At 52.8% G+C, this 15,493-nt stretch overlaps 1 protein-coding gene across 4 annotated transcripts in view; it reads left to right on the forward strand.

The window, feature by feature from the left end:
- The first annotated feature begins 3,336 nt into the window (after positions 1-3,336).
- ZBTB16 (zinc finger and BTB domain containing 16) overlaps positions 3,337-15,493 on the forward strand; it is a 197,486-nt gene continuing 185,329 nt past the window's right edge. Inside the window, exons 1-2 of one of the 4 annotated variants that reach the window (XM_082339767.1) lie at positions 3,337-3,628; positions 6,703-8,060. In XM_082339767.1, the coding sequence (XP_082195893.1) occupies positions 6,793-8,060 (1,268 nt within the window). In that variant the 5' untranslated portion in view covers positions 3,337-3,628; positions 6,703-6,792. Of the gene's footprint in view, positions 3,629-3,878; positions 3,994-6,702; positions 8,061-15,493 lie in introns of those variants that run through there. The other 3 variants (XM_082339764.1, XM_082339765.1, XM_082339766.1) reach the window with 3 other exon arrangements.

Consider the following 15,493-nt stretch of genomic DNA (forward strand, 5'->3'; position numbering starts at 1 on the left):
TTAAGATCATGAGTTTTGCAGTTGGAATGGTCTGATTTAAAGTCTCAGCTCTGATATTTAATAGCTCTACAGTCTTAACCTCTTTGAGCCCCAGGTTTCCCACCCACAGAAATGGGGGAAAGATGTACCTGCATTATGAGAGTCGTTATGAGGATTAAATAAAACAATATAGGTAATGTGTTCAGATTCACAGTCAGTGCTCAGAATGAGGTATTATCCCCACTGTCTCTTTCCTGTAAGATCGCTTTAGACCTGACATACCCTCCTTTTCCACAACCTGAGTACTGAAGGGCTGCTTCCAGCTGGAGGTATATGAGTAAAGGAGGAGATGAGGGAATAAGAAGATTTAGCAATGGAATTCCACCCAAAGGTCAACTCATCTCTTCTGTCTCCAAGATGACCTCTCTGTAAGACTGAAATCCTATTTTTAGGATCTGTCAAAACTAATGTCCCAGCTTCTCTTACCACACCCTTCAAGAAAAAAAGGAAAAAACAGAAACAAAAAACCTACTACAAATATATAAACATGAGAGAGAGAGAGCGCAAAAGAGAGCATATTTCTGTTGTAATTTTCCATCCTGCGGGTTTTTAGGTGCTGCCGTATGAAATCTCTGAACTGTGGATTCTCATCAGCCTTCCGGGGGCCCAAGGACATAGCTTTTGGTGGGGGAGCTGCAGCCGCCTTATCTGGGCCCAATACACCTTATCAAACTGCTGTGCAACCAGCCTTCAGCGCTAAGTGGAAACGCTTGGAGCCCCATGCTGGCACTCAGCCCATAGCCTTGCCTGCCTTCCTCCTTTTTGTTACCTTCTCCACCTCTTAAATTCGGGCATTAATCTCTCTTTAACACTTACGAACAAGGGCTGGGCTTTGTAATGGGCTGAGTTTATGAAGCAAGGGAGATTTTCACATAGCGTGAATATGGCATGGAGGTGGCGGGGGCGGGGGGGGGGCGGTCCAGGGCCATGGAGGGATGGTTCTTTCTTTCCCGTTGTTTCCAGAGAGTCTCCCTTTCTCTGATTTGAGGATTAATAGGAGATCAGATCAGGGGTTAATTGTGTGCTTTTGCTACTGCACTCAGGAGGGGCCGGTAGGTGGATGTGGGCAGCGAGGCAGCAACCTTCAACAGGTACCATCTAGGCAGAAGCGCAACACTTTAATGATTCTTTCTTCTTTCCATTTCCCTGGTGAGGCTCTAGGACTGTCTTCTCTCCTTATACCTCTCTCCTCTTGCTCTCTTTGCAGACCAGTTCTTTCTTTCTTTTTTTAAAATTGAAGTATAGTTGATTTACAATATTGTATTAGTTTCAGGCGTACAGCGAAGTGATTCAGTTATCCATATATGTGTATTTAGATTTTTCCCATTCTAGGTTATTACAAGATATTGACTATAGTCCTCTCTGCTACACAGTAAGTCCTTGCTATTTATCAGATCAGTGCTTTCTTCTTTTTTATTTATTATTATTATTTTTTTTAATTTGCCTAGGCCGCACTGCCCGTGGGATCTTAGTTCTCTGACCAGGGATCGAACCTGCATCTCCTGCATTGGAAGCGTGGAGTCTTAACCACTCAACTACCAGACCAGTTCTTTCTTAACTTTCTTTAAATTCCTTTCCTCTTACAGACTGTAGACCTTAGCTAGAAAAATAGTCCTTTCACAGTTTGTTCTTTATTGTTAATCTAATACCCAGGGACTGGGTGTTCCCAGGCACCTGTTAGACGTTGCTGTATTCTCTTCTATCAGAGGATAACTAACTCCCTTCTTTCACTTTCAAGTGGCTTCTCACGGGTCTTCCTCTCTCCCATGACTCCTGCAGGTCTGAGCACTTTCCCTGCGAGTAGGAGACAGGGGCGATGTTTGCTGGGATGGAATCGCCTGTCTTTGGGACCACCCCATTAGCAGCTCTTGTGAACCGTATCAGTTCTGATGTAAACTCCAGCCAAGTGGCCTTGTGAGGCTGGAAGTGGATTTTTGCCTCTAGTTGGCTTCTGCCACCTTCCATGACCCTTCAGTTCTTGGGACCTGACTCCTGGTCTGGGGCAGTGCCAGAGACGCGTAGCGGGATGCGTTCATACGTGAGTCTTGCGGGAAACCTCTGAACCACGCCGCGTGTCAGGGACTGACGGAGGGGACGCAGGACTCAGTGCCTGAAGACCCACCCGGGTTGCTAAGACTGTAGGACCTCCAGGGCTGACTGTCCGGAGACCCAGGGAGGGCGCTTTCCACCACCCCCCGCACCCCCACGACCCTGGCGATTAGCCGGCGGTCAAAGTTTGTGCCCAGAATAGCGTTTCCCACCTCTTGTCTCCTACCTCTGCCAAGCTCCAGGGTAAGGGCAGAGAAGGGGGCTCTCCGCAGCCCGCGGAAGGGCACATTGCTTCTGCTTGCTCTACCCTGGGATTACTGACCTCAACTCCACTCTCTTAAGTGGAGCGGCCGGCTGAGAGGAGGCACTTTTGGGGGCCTGAAGCTTTTTCAAGCTTTCATTCGCCCCCTGAAGACTTTGCCCTGAACTGACTGACCGCAGTTCTCGGGAACTGTTTCCAGCCAGGTTCCGGGGTGGGGGTGGGGGGCGGTGGGGGGGGGTGCGAAGCCCAGGAAATGCTCAAGACTGAGAGGAAGAAAAGTTTCCCTCGGGACTCGACCTTGGCCTCCAGGGGTCGTGACAGCTAAAATGGGGAGTCTCCCCTCGACCATAGATCCCCGCACACCCGCTGGCACCTGGTTCACCCGGGCCCGCGAACTCTGCACCTGGAGGCTAATCTGGATGGTCAGAAGGCCCGGAGGCACGAAAGGCCTGGGCTTGGGGCCCGGGAAAGCGACCTTCTAAAACCGATGTCGGGGTACAGGGGATGCCGCCCGGAGCCCGGAGAAAAAGTTAAAGGAGAGATGACACGCACTGAATGGGGCAAACATTGGAGCCGGAGACCAAACTCCGCGCCTGGAGCAGCAGGGGAAAAGAAAACCCGTTTCCAGTGGAAATTAAAAACCTGGGGTTGCAGGTGGGGGCTGCTCCTCGCCCCTCACCTCCACTGCCCCCACTAAAGGTTCCGAGGCCCTGGCACTCCTCTCCACGAGCTCCTTCTTTCCTCTCGGCTTGGCCGGTGAGCGGCAGCCGCCAGCGCCCCAGCAGCAGCTAGATGTCAGGCGAAGCCTGGAGCGCGGCGCGCGGGGAAGGGAGGGGAGGGAAGGGAAGCGGAGGGAAGGGGAGGGGAGGGGTGGGGCGGGGAGCGCGCGCGGGTTCGGCCAGTGCGGGTGGTGGGCGGGCTGAGCCCGGGGACAGGGCGGGAGGGGGGGGGAGGGAGGAGGGAAGGGGGGCAGCTGTGGGCAGGGAGCCGGGCTCGGCCGCCAGCACTAAAGATGGAGAGGCGCCGGGGCCTCGCAGGGGAGGGGGCTCGGCGTTGACGTGGGACGCGGCGGAGGCGCCGCAGCCGGTGGTGATTTGCTAACCTCGCAGCACAGAGGAGTTGAGGGCGATGAGAGCGGGTACTGCGAACTGCCGGGCGATGCCGCCGCTGCCGCCGTGATACCGAGAGCAACAGTTCCCCAGCAACACCCCTCCCCGACACAGGCACACACCCCCAAGAGGCACGCACACACACCCCACGGCGCCCGGCTCGGCAGTGGTGAGTGGGGGGCCGGGGAGGGGCGCACCGCCCAGCGATAGCCGCGCGCCGGGGCGCCCCGGGGCTGGAGAGGTCTGGGGGGCGCGCTCGCTTCGGCCACTCGGCCGCTGGGCTTGTGCCTTATTTTATTCGGCTTGTTCCCTTCCTGCTGCCGCAGCCGTCGCCAGCGGCGGTTGGGGTCTGCTAGAAGGGGGAGCCCCGGCTGTCAGCTTGGGCGCAGCTGCCTCCCCAGCCCTTCCGCTCCAGGGCACGGTCGGGGTGAGAGGTGGGAGGCAGAGCGGTCTGCGGGGGCTGAGGGCGCAAGCGGAGGGTTGGGAATCAGGAGGCTTTGTACCACCAGGGGCCGGTGGAGGAGCCGGCAGCCGGTGGGTGCTCATATGTATGCCGACCGGTGCGCGGGCGCGAGATAGGGCTGTGGTTTATTTGTGTGTTTATTCGCCCACCGGCTGGGAAGCTAGAATCGGAGGATACGAGGAGTGGATCTGGGTGCCGAGGGGAGCAGGACTGGGAGTCACTTGGGTTTTGTTTCTCTTTGAAAAACCTGGTGGGCTCTTTTTCTTGATTGGACTTAATCCCCTCGGTTTTGGAGGGAGGGGCTCCGTAGCGGAGCGCTGGAGTGTCTCCAGCGCTCCGGGCCCTCCTCGGCTCTCGGCTGGACCGGCCGTGGTGCCGGAGCTCGCTGTGCGCTCCCGGCCGCGCTCGGTGGGTGCTCGGCTCTGCACCTGATGCGTTCGGGATGGCTTTCCCATCCCGGCGCGCCGGCAGCTCGCTCGTACAGCCCCTGGAACACGCGCTCGAAATGCGCACTATCTCGCCGGCCCGCGGACCCACTGGAACGCACAGACGCGCTCGGCACCGACTCGCTCGCCTGCTCCCCGGGACGCTAGCAACGTGCCTGGGCCGGGCGCGCCGGCTGCTGGCGCCACCAGCCTGAGGCCGGGGACCTTGCCCGTCGCTCTCGGGGGTCATGGCCCAGGGTCGGAGAGGGAGGGCCCGCAGATTCCTTCTCGCTTTTCCTTCCACAACTCGCTGTCGGGCTTTTGTGCTTCCACTTCTCCGCAAGGCGGGTCCGCCTTCTCGCCGCTGTCGCCCAGGCGTCCGGCCCGCCCGGACTCTTGCCTTTCGTCCGGGTCTCTTTCGCTTTCCCTCTTCCCTAGCCCGGCTCCCTTTCTCTTTGCCGTCTGGCTTTCCCGGAAAAGTTGCTTCCCCAAGTTTGCTGAAGTCGTCTCCAAGTCTCCGTGGGGACGGCTGGGAACTGGGCGCGGGGGTGGGGGGCGGGCAGTGTGAGAGCGCGATCGATCCCCGGAGCTCGAGCGGGTTAGCGCCGGCTTTCTCCCGCGCCGCGGGGCTGGGCGCTGCAGCCAGCGCCAGCCGGATCGCGGGCGCCGAGCCGCGGGTGGCGGGGACGGCTGACCAGGGCACCCTGATTTCCCTCAGGACCCACGGAGCTTGTTTTTGGGGAGGAATTCGGGTAGCCCAGCTTACATTCTTCCGATTGCTCCCTCCTAGTTCTCTGGAACCCCGAAGTCTGCGGGGAAGCGCATGGTGGCAAGGCGCGGGTGAATGGTCACCTCTCCCAGCCCCTGCCCCACCCCCACCCCATGGCCTCAGTTCCCACCCCAGGGTGGGAGCAAAAGTGTCTTGATTAGTCGTCTTGTTAACCCTTTCCGAGTAAGATTTGTGGCTCTGGAGCCAATAGGGTTCCTTTTGGGGGCGGAGGCCAGCAGTGTTCCAAGAGCGAGCAGGAGCCCTTGCTCTGCGTTGCTCCCACTTCATTTCACCGCAATATTGGCCACAGCTAGGCAGAGACTGGGAGGCACCTGGGCCTGTGAGATCTTTCTGACACTCTTTAGACAGGTTTGTGAGTCTCAGAGCCCTGTTACCGATCCCAAACAGCGCTTTGGGAGAGTCCTTTGTCTCCAGCACTGTTTTCCCTTCATATTCAATGTAACTCACATCATAGATGCTGGTGCCAATATCACTTCTCGCACCTCCAAGCCATTAACAGTATCAATTACTGCTCCGGGTTACAGGACTTGCCCACTCCTGGGAGCCGGTGAGGTACACTTGGAGTTCATGTTCCCAGCATGTGCACTCCTGGCTTTAGGGGTGCATGTTTCCTAGGACCTCTCTATAGGTCCTTCATGACCTAGCCTACATATTACAGATCCTCCTGACTACTGGGCACTTGTGGGCAGGGGATAAGTGTGCCATATTATATAAGTGTGCACATGTGTTAAGTCTCTCTCCCTCTCTGGCTGGTGCATGCACACACGGTCGAGATTTTGGATTACATACACAATCACTCTGAGGTACCCATGGGCAGTGGGTAGAAGTGAGACAAGCTAGTACATGGGCTACGTGTGTGTATTTCTCTTAGTGCTAAAGGAGGTGGTTAGGGCATGGGTTCATCAGTCCTTTGCAGCTCTGAGAAGAGTGGAAGGACAGAGGTCCAGGAAGGCATTGGCTGAGGGTGAGGAGGTGGGCTGGAGGAGAAGAACTTTGCCCTTAGATTTCTGTGGGCTGCGACTCTAGGCTGCTAGCCCCAGCTAGGCTGGGTTTTGCTCCTGGGGCTACCAGGTGAGGCAGGATTTAGAAAAACTTTGTTTCCAAGATGAAGTTTGCTGCACAGGGTGTTGAGAGTGAAACTGAGTGCTTACACTGACCAGAGGAAGGGGTTAAATTCTTATTCTTTTAAATTAAGTGCTGGGCAACTTCTCATCATCAGTGTTGGCTTTGCATGGGAGCCCCCCACCCTCAGACTTAAAAGAAAGCCCAAGACTCACAAGACTCTATTGTAATTTTCATTTGACTTCGTCTAACAGATGTCAAAGAGCAGTGAGTTAGGCATGTGCTGTAGCAGAACCCTCTCTTTACCTTCATCATCCCTGGGCCTGTAAAGGCAGACATGTAGATTTCTAGGAAGCCACTTTCCCTCCATTAAAATCACCAAGACTGTCTTGCTGCAGGTTTGGGGGAGGTGCTATTGTTTGAATTCTTACTTTTAGGGACACTAACTAATCTTCCTTTTGTTCTTGCATCTCTTTTGCCTCTTTCTCCCTTTCTCCCTTTAGCCCTCTACATTGGCCCAGGAAACCCACCCTGCCCTGCCACGCAGAGCCAGGAAGGAAAGAGAGCCTCATGCCTAAGCCTCGGGGAGCACCATGGATCTGACAAAGATGGGCATGATCCAGCTGCAGAACCCCAGCCACCCCACGGGGCTCCTTTGCAAGGCCAACCAGATGCGGCTGGCCGGGACGCTGTGCGATGTGGTCATCATGGTGGACAGCCAGGAGTTCCACGCCCACCGGACTGTGCTGGCCTGCACCAGCAAGATGTTTGAGATCCTCTTCCACCGCAACAGCCAGCACTATACTCTGGACTTCCTCTCTCCGAAGACCTTCCAGCAGATTCTGGAGTATGCGTACACGGCCACGCTGCAAGCCAAGGCGGAGGACCTGGATGACCTGCTGTACGCAGCTGAGATCCTGGAGATCGAGTACCTGGAGGAGCAGTGCCTGAAGATCCTGGAGACCATCCAGGCCTCAGACGACAATGACACGGAGGCAACCATGGCGGATGGCGGGGCCGAGGAGGAAGAGGACCGCAAGGCTCGGTATCTCAAGAACATTTTCATCTCGAAGCATTCCAGCGAGGAGAGTGGGTATGCCCGCGTAGCTGCCCAGAGCCTCCCTGGGCCCATGGTGGACCAGAGCCCTTCCGTCTCCACCTCATTCGGCCTTTCAGCCATGAGTCCCACCAAGGCGGCGGTGGACAGTTTGATGACCATAGGACAGTCCCTCCTGCAGGGGGCCCTTCAGCTGCCTGCCGGGCCTGAGGAGCCGACTCTGGCTGGGGTTGGGCGGCACCCTGCGGTGGCCGAGGTGAAGCCGGAGATGATGCAGGTGGATGAGGTGCCCGGCCAGGACAGCCCTGGGGCAGCTGAGTCTAGCGTCTCAGCCGGGATGGGGGACAAGGTTGAGGAAAGGGGCAAGGAGGGACCCGGGACCCCAACTCGGAGCAGCGTCATCACCAGCGCTAGAGAGCTGCACTACGGACGTGAGGAGAGCGCCGAGCAGCTGCCGCCTCTAACCGAGGTTGGCCAGGGCCCCCCAGGCCGACCGGAGCCCCCCGCGCCCCCAGCTGAGAAACACCTGGGCATCTACTCCGTGCTGCCCAACCACAAGGCCGATGCCGTGTTGAGCATGCCGTCTTCGGTGACCTCGGGCCTCCACGTGCAGCCCACCCTGGCCGTCTCCATGGACTTCAGCACCTATGGGGGTCTGCTGCCCCAGGGCTTCATCCAGAGGGAGCTGTTCAGCAAGCTGGGTGAGCTGGCCGTGGGCATGAAGGCAGAGAGCCGCGCTGTCGGGGAGCAGTGCAGCGTCTGCGGGGTGGAGCTTCCTGACAACGAGGCCGTGGAGCAGCACAGGTAGGCCCCTCTGTACCCATCCCCCCGACCCTCAACTTCTGGCCTTGACCCTGCCTTCATACGCAGCTGTGCCCGAGTCCTGGGGCCTGGCTCCTCTGTTCTCTTTGCTATTTGTGAAAAACCACCTGTGGGGGGACACTTTTCAGGTGTGGTGAGGGGGCCTCGGGTCTTTCCTAAACACTGGGGAACTTACGCGCCCAGTTTCTTCTTTAAAAAATACGATTTTATTTTATTTATTTGTTTTTTTGGCCACGCTGTGCGGCTTGCGGGATCTTAGTTCCCCGACCAGGGATTGAACCCCACGCCCTCAGCAGTGGAAGCGCAGAGTCCTAACCACTGGACCGCCAGGGAAGTCCCTGTGCTCAGTTTCTTACTAGGCTCTTTCCTCTCTTTTTTGCATTTGGGCTCCCATTTTGCTTTTCCTGCTGTTGGGTCTGTTCTCCTTTGCCTGGAGTGACTCATCAAGTGGAGGGAGGGAGAAGTGGGGTGCGGAGGAAGGGCCCATGGCCTGGATCTGGCCACGTAGCCAGGTTTCAGGTACCTGAGTTCCCATGTGGTGGTTCCTGCCAAGGCAGCCTGTCTGCAGCTCTGGAGGATGGGAGGGGCTGGAGGCTGCTTAGATCACAAGAGCAGCTGCAGGTTCCAAACGTCATTCCTGGTGAACGTTCATCACCAGGAACATTGCTTCCTCTCTCTTCTCATTCTCTGTCCCTGTAAACACATTTCGAGGGAGTTGATTTAAATTCAAGGGGGAAGGATGGGTAGGAGAGACATTGGTTTTGCAGCGTGCGGCCTTACTTTTAACCCCTCCCTACTCACATTGAATTAAATACCACTTTGGGCTAGCACTGGCTTCCCTCTGGCTTCTGTTTCTTTCTCTGTGAAATAACTTTTATGACATGCCTGGTTCAAGTGCTTTTCATGGAGTCACGTTTTTGTTACAGCAGTTTTTCAAGGTGGATGACGTTCTTTTACATAGGAAGGTGCTAAGACCTTTTCCCAGGGTCATGTAGATACTGAGGCAGAGCTGGATTCAGATTCAGGTCTTAACCCTCTTGCACTTGGCTGCCTCTTGGAGTCATCAGTCCCGAAGAGGATCGTATCTACAGAACAGAGGGTTTTGAAAATTGCTTATCAGAAGTGGAGTAAACACAGAGGGAACCTTTAGTGAGTTTGGTGTTCATCTGCATCTGTCGTAAGGATATGCCCATCACATCACCCTGGGTTCCTGGGTCGGGTGAATGGTGTCAAGAAGTCCAGTTTCTCTTGCCATCTGTGATAACATTTCCCTGCACACCCTCTCGCCTGCTGTTTTGCTGATCTTGGGTGGATTCTTCACTTTTGCCCTCTTCTACCCTCCCCCCCATTCTTCTGTTGACCATTCAGGAGGGGGTGGGAAGGAGAGGGGGTGGGGGCATGGAGGTGGAGGCATTCGGCGGTCATCTGATTAGCCCAAGCTGAGCTGGAACCTGCTCCAACACCGCTTAATGGGGGGCTCTGAGACTTACCTTGTGGAAAGTGCTGCTGAGCTAAACATAGCCGATCCCTTTCCGGTCGGGTGCGAAAAATAACCGCCACTAAGGTGTGTCTTCGTGATGCTTGTACTGCTCAGAAATAGACCGAGGTTGTGTTTGTTTTTGCTCAAACTTTCCTAAAGAGGAAACCCTCTCCCCAAACTCGACCAGATAGATGATCATCTTTTCCGGACGTGAATTATTTCAGTTATGTGCTATGAGAAATGGGGTATAGTGGAAAGTAATTAAAAAATATATTTATTTATTTACTTATTTGGCTGTGCTGGGTCTTAGTTGCGGCATGCGGGATCTTTAGTTGCAGCATGCGAACTCTTAGTTGCGGTATGTGGGATCTAGTTCCCTGACCAGGGACTGAACCCGGGCCCCCTGCTTTGGGAGCGTGGAGTCTTAGCCACTGGACCACCAGGGAAGTCCCAGGAAAGTACTTTTTTAAATTGAGGTATAATTGACATGTAACAGCTTCAGGTATACAACGTAATGATTTGATTTTTGTATATTTTATGAAATGATCACTATGATAAGTCGACTTAGTTAAAATCCATCAACGAACATAGGAATTTTTTTTCCTTGAGCACTTCTTAAAGATCTACTACTCTCTTAGCAACTTTCATATATGTAATACAGTATTGTTAACTGTAGTCATCATGTTGTGTGTTATATCCCCAGGGCTTATTTATATTATAACTGGAAATTTGTACCTTTTGACTACCTTCACCCATTTCTCCCAACCCCTGTTCCCTGGAAAGCAGGGTGTTTTTCTGGGTTCTTGTTGGGTCTTGCTTGCTTCTTTTTACCTGAGAGGGCTGCAAAAGCTATTACTCTCCCAGGGGTTCCAAGTTCCCATTCTGTGGGACTCTTGTTCCTCTGGGGAGAGGCGGAGGACTGGCTGTGGTCTACCCCCTCAGATCATGGGTGGCAGAACTAGCCATATATACCAGTGAGAGCTTGGCAACGTTATGTAACCTTCTTGAGCCTTGTTTTACTCTCTTTAAAATGGAGGTGGTCTGTAGGGTGGGATGCTGAATTAACGAAGTAACATCCGGAAACCTCTGGAGCTGTGACTGGCACTTAGTAACCAGGAGCGTGAGGAATGGACCCTCAGACACTTCCATCTCACCTGGGTCTCATCTCTGCATCGCCCCACCTGGCTCTGAGTTCTAGCGTGTAGTGTCCACAGCACTGCCATCGACGGGTTGGGTTGGCCGTGAGGCAGTGCCGAGGATATCCCCGTCCTTGTGAGCTTGTGATGGCAAGCCGCCAGTCCTGGCGTCCTTGGCATCACGCTGTGGGCTGCTGACACGGAGACTGTGCTTTTGACTGAGGGTGGAAAGTAGGCTGCTGCAGCCCAAGAAGCTGGAGCCTAGGGCTGTGCCCTGGATGGAGAGCTGTGAGTTCTCAGGAAGTCAAGGGTGGAGAGAATGTTCCCGTGTACACTCCGCCCTCGCTCTGACGGGCAGCCCCTGGCTCCTGGTCAGGTGTGCTTTGGGGAGACTTCTCCTGTCTCTCTGTCTCTCAGACCTCCAGGATTAAGGTTTGAGAGACAGGGAGAGACTTCCCTATTTCCTACTGCTCTCTGTTCCTTCCCCCACATCACAAGTCCCAGCGTAGCACACACAAAAAAGGCAAGGCAGAGCAGCCAGAGTGGGAGATCTGATGTCAGGAGGCTGTGGAATTGGCTGTGAATATGACAGTGACGAACATGATGAAATAACAGGCTACACGATTTATTTTATTTTGTTGTTAAGCCAGTAGGCTGGTAGGTAAAGGTTAGGTGCTTGGTAGTTATTGTTGTCTTTCTTCTTGGTGAGGGGTAGAAGGGCATGGAGAGGAAGGAAGGGGAGAGTGTTAGGAAGGGATGCAGGAAGGAGGGTTTGATTCTACAACAAACCATCGGGAGCTTTCCTCGCGACTTGGTCCCAAGCTGGTGAGAGGGGAGCCTGCTGGCCCGACAGACAGTTTGAATGAAACTTCATAAAGCTGTGGTCCCTGCAGTGCATGGTGAGATGTAAAAGCAATGTCAGCTGTAGCCATGGATTGATGGAAAGCCCACAGAGATGCTATCTGGGTAAATCAAACAGGGCTTACCTGCCTAAAGGATCCAGAAGGCAGTCAGAACAATCAGAAGACCTGCTAGATGAGCAGATCTATCCAGGCAGATTTAGGAGTAAGTGCTGGACCCTAAAACCTTCCCAGGGGGCCCATGTTACAGAGGGTAATGTCTGAGGGAGGGAGGGTCACATCAGGAAGATTGGACTCTCCTTCCCTAGACTCAGTCTCTGTTCTGTCTCCCTCTCCGTGAAAGGCTGGGCCTGTTCTGCATGTAGCCTTGTCTGGATCTGGTCTAGGGACCAGCTCTACCAGGCCAGGTGCACCTTCTCCTTCTTAAGAGTTATATACATGGGATAAGATTACGGGGAACTGTGGTTGACTTAAGTGTCAACACTGCTCTCGTGGTCCTCAGTCTCCCCAGGCTCATATAGCCTGGTCTTAATATGTTTGTGAATTTAGTGCTGCAGAATCAGAGTGGGATCTGCTTTCCCGGGAGCCTCTGGGTCTTCTACAGACAAGCCCTTGGATCAGCTACAGTGTGTATCCTGCACACACACAGTAGGAACTCTTGCCTGGTTCTTGCAGGGGTGCTCAGGAACCACATGGGTGGGCTCAGCCTGCTTCCCCCACTCAGGTGTGCAGCCCTTCTCAGAGGCTTCCCAGGACCAGCTCTAGGGTACATGAGCCACATCGCTGAGATGTCAGGGTTCTGCCTGGCCCTTTGCCTTGGCCTCTTTCAGGTGGCCAGCTGCTCGGTGTTCAGTGGTTGACCATGTAGAGGATCAGTAGCCGTTGACCTTGGCCTAGGCCACTTGGGGAATTTAGAAGCTGCCCTGAACTCTTGGTCCTCTCTCATCATTCTGCCAGCTTTAGGCACCTCTGAGGTCAAACAAGATTCTATTTGGAAAAGAGTATGCAGTGAGATAATGATAGCAACAGCAGGAATATTAATAATGCCTCTTATTGGTTGTTCGGCTTTTTCCTTTGCAAAGCGCCTCTAATGACTTTATCTCTCTTAACCTCACAGCCTCCGCTCGGGGGTGCAGGTCCCTCATTCCATATCTGTGATGATGAAGTCTGAAAAGCTCTGAAAGCTAAAAGGCTCTGTGTAAGTTTGCAGCAAACTCATTTAGTAGCAAAACCTGATCTGAACTGATGTGAGGCTATATTTATCCTGCCTATTTTGAATATTCATATGTTTTGCTGCAAAAATATTAATGTGTTTGATTACAGAGTGCTTCCCTAGACTCCTCTGGGACTGGTGAACATTATAGGCCCCATAGTTCCTTTCTAAAATCTGAACAGTTTGGATTTCTGAAGCAGCCAAGGGTTTTGGGTAAGGGATTGTCACCGTTATCAGCCCCAACTTACAGATGAGGAAAATGAGCTTTGAGTGAATGACGTACCCAAGGTCACATAGCTATAAATGGCTAGAGCCAGGAGCTCGGCTCGCCTTCTAATTCACAGTCCTGGGTGCTCCGCGCCAGGCCATATAAGCACATGGGCATTGCTCTTCTGGGTCAGATCCATCTGACCTAGTCTTTGGGTGCCAACACCATCCCTAAGATACCACCGTTGGAGGCTACAGCTCTGTTCCTTGACGTCAATCCTAAAGGTCAGGTGGAGCCCAACTTCTCTTAATAGCTATTTATGGCTGCTCTGTCATTCACAGATTTGCCCAAATCCTTTCTGAAACCATTTCTATTTCCAGGAAGTATCCTTTTGGGGCGTGATGAATGACTTAAGTTTATAAGCTCGTGGGCTTCTGGAAATCTAGTCTGTTGGAGAGGTCATTGGTTGTGAAGAGAGGAAGATGGCTTTGTGGTGGTGTGTCCTGCCATTTTGGAGGTGGGGCCTCTACACTCAGCTCTGTATTTTTTGTTTTTAAACTCTGTCACTATTGTCGGTCTCTTTCTCATCCTGAGCTTTAACTTCTTCATTTGTAAAACCAGGCACTTGGATGAGCTATTTCTGGATTGTTGAACTCTTAAAAAAGTTCTCCTTTTGCCCCTTCTGCACTCACTTATATCTTCATGAAGCCCTTTTGGTTAATTGGATTTTGCTCTGGTTTGGCAGTCAGCCAGCTAAAATAGGGGGTCAGTTTGATTTGATTTTGTCTGCTCTGACTTCGTTTTTTAATACTTTAACCTGCTTAGGGTTACTGCGTCATCTGGGATCTAGACTGAACTCTTGGAAATTTTGAAGATGAGTTCTTTTATTTTCTTTCTCATGGAAGAAAGTTGCCTGCTCTTTCATCTCGATGAGAAGTCCCATTTTAATTTGCTGTCACTATTGGTGAGAGCTGCTAATTGCTGGAAGGAGAGGGGAAGAAAGCTTTAGTTCAGCAATACTTTTCCCCTCCTGCTTGTTCTAGGAAAACTATTTATGAATCTTTAAAATAGTGATTATCCTAAACTGTTAAAATCAAAACTCCATTCACAACTCTGATTTCTTGCTAATTCAGGGGAAAAACATTTCCCGTTATTTTAATTTTTAAAAATTAATGACTTTAAACCAAGTCCAACTGAAAGCCCACGTGTGAGACATACAAGTCTTGCTAAATGAATACGGGCGTGCCTCAATTTGCCCATTGGAGGGTTCTGGAATTTTCCACGTTAAGTAAAGGTTTTCTTAGTCAAGTTCTGTTTTGGTGGTTTTAGGTGAAAACCCTGACTCGGTGGTAGTTATTTTGTTAGAAAGGAAAATTTATCATGGCATCCCCTCTCCCCCACCTCCAACCCCATGCTTTTCGCATAGTAAATGGGCGTTTTGAGCAAATTAGACTGTGTGGGTCAGAATCCCGATTTCACCACTTACCAGCGGTGTGACTATGGTTACATGACTTAATCTCTCTGTGCCTGTTTGCTCATCTGTAAAATGGGAATAATAACAGTACCTACTCGCTGGGTTGTTACAGGAATTAATCAGTAAATATTTGTCACGTGCAAGGAAGGGTGGCAGAAAGTAAATGTTTGCTGTTGTATTTTCGCTGCCACTGTTGGTGTGAAGCTGGCAGTGCAGGGTAAAATTTGTGTTCGTGTTGGTTCAGGTCCTGCTTTCCCCCAGAGGTGTCCGTTTATGCAGCACCTAAGAACCGCTGCCTCTGGCTCCGTGTGTTTGGAGCTGATTCACAGTGAGCACCTGCATTTTCCCCCAAAAGCTGATCTTTTGTAGCACAGTGGCCAGGGTACTCTTTGTCCCATTGACCTGAAGCCTGATAAGTCATTCCAGCCCTCATTTAAATTTATCTAGGCAGCACTCCACCGTCATCAGTTCCAAATGCCGAGGCGGCTCACTGATGCAGTGTCCTATTGCCTGTGCACGTGGTCAGGCCAGCAAATCACTGTGGTCGGGGCAGAGACGGAGAGTACAAACACCTTCTCACCCAGAGAAGTCTGAGCTTGTGGATGCGGTGTGTTCCAGAGCCCCTTTCCTTTCCCACCCCACAGTGCGGGATGCTTCCAAGGGAGGATTCAGCAAACGTCGCTTTGAGTGCTTGATACGTGTCAGGTTCTGTGCTAAGTGCATTCATAATCAGAATCTTCTCAAACCCTCCAGCTGCCCTGTAGGGTGGATATTCATTTCCCATTCCCTGATGGGCAGAGGGAAGCCCGAGAGGTTAATGGACTGGTCCCTGGTAAGTCGGTGAAGGGTGGCACCAGGGTTTGTGCCCAGGTCTTCTGGCTTCATGTTCATGGTTCTTTCCATAATGTCCTGCTTGGATTTTCAGCCCCTGATGGAGTCAAAGGGAAGGAGGGACACAGGAAGGACCAACTCATGTTCCCTGCAGCTGCTGCCCAGGAGGCTCATTGCTTGGCCGGTTCTGGCCTCCTGGCTTCCTCCGGTGGC

Source organism: Balaenoptera borealis (assembly GCF_965194805.1).
Source record: "Balaenoptera borealis genome assembly, chromosome: 11".
Classification (NCBI taxonomy): domain Eukaryota; kingdom Metazoa; phylum Chordata; class Mammalia; order Artiodactyla; family Balaenopteridae; genus Balaenoptera; species Balaenoptera borealis.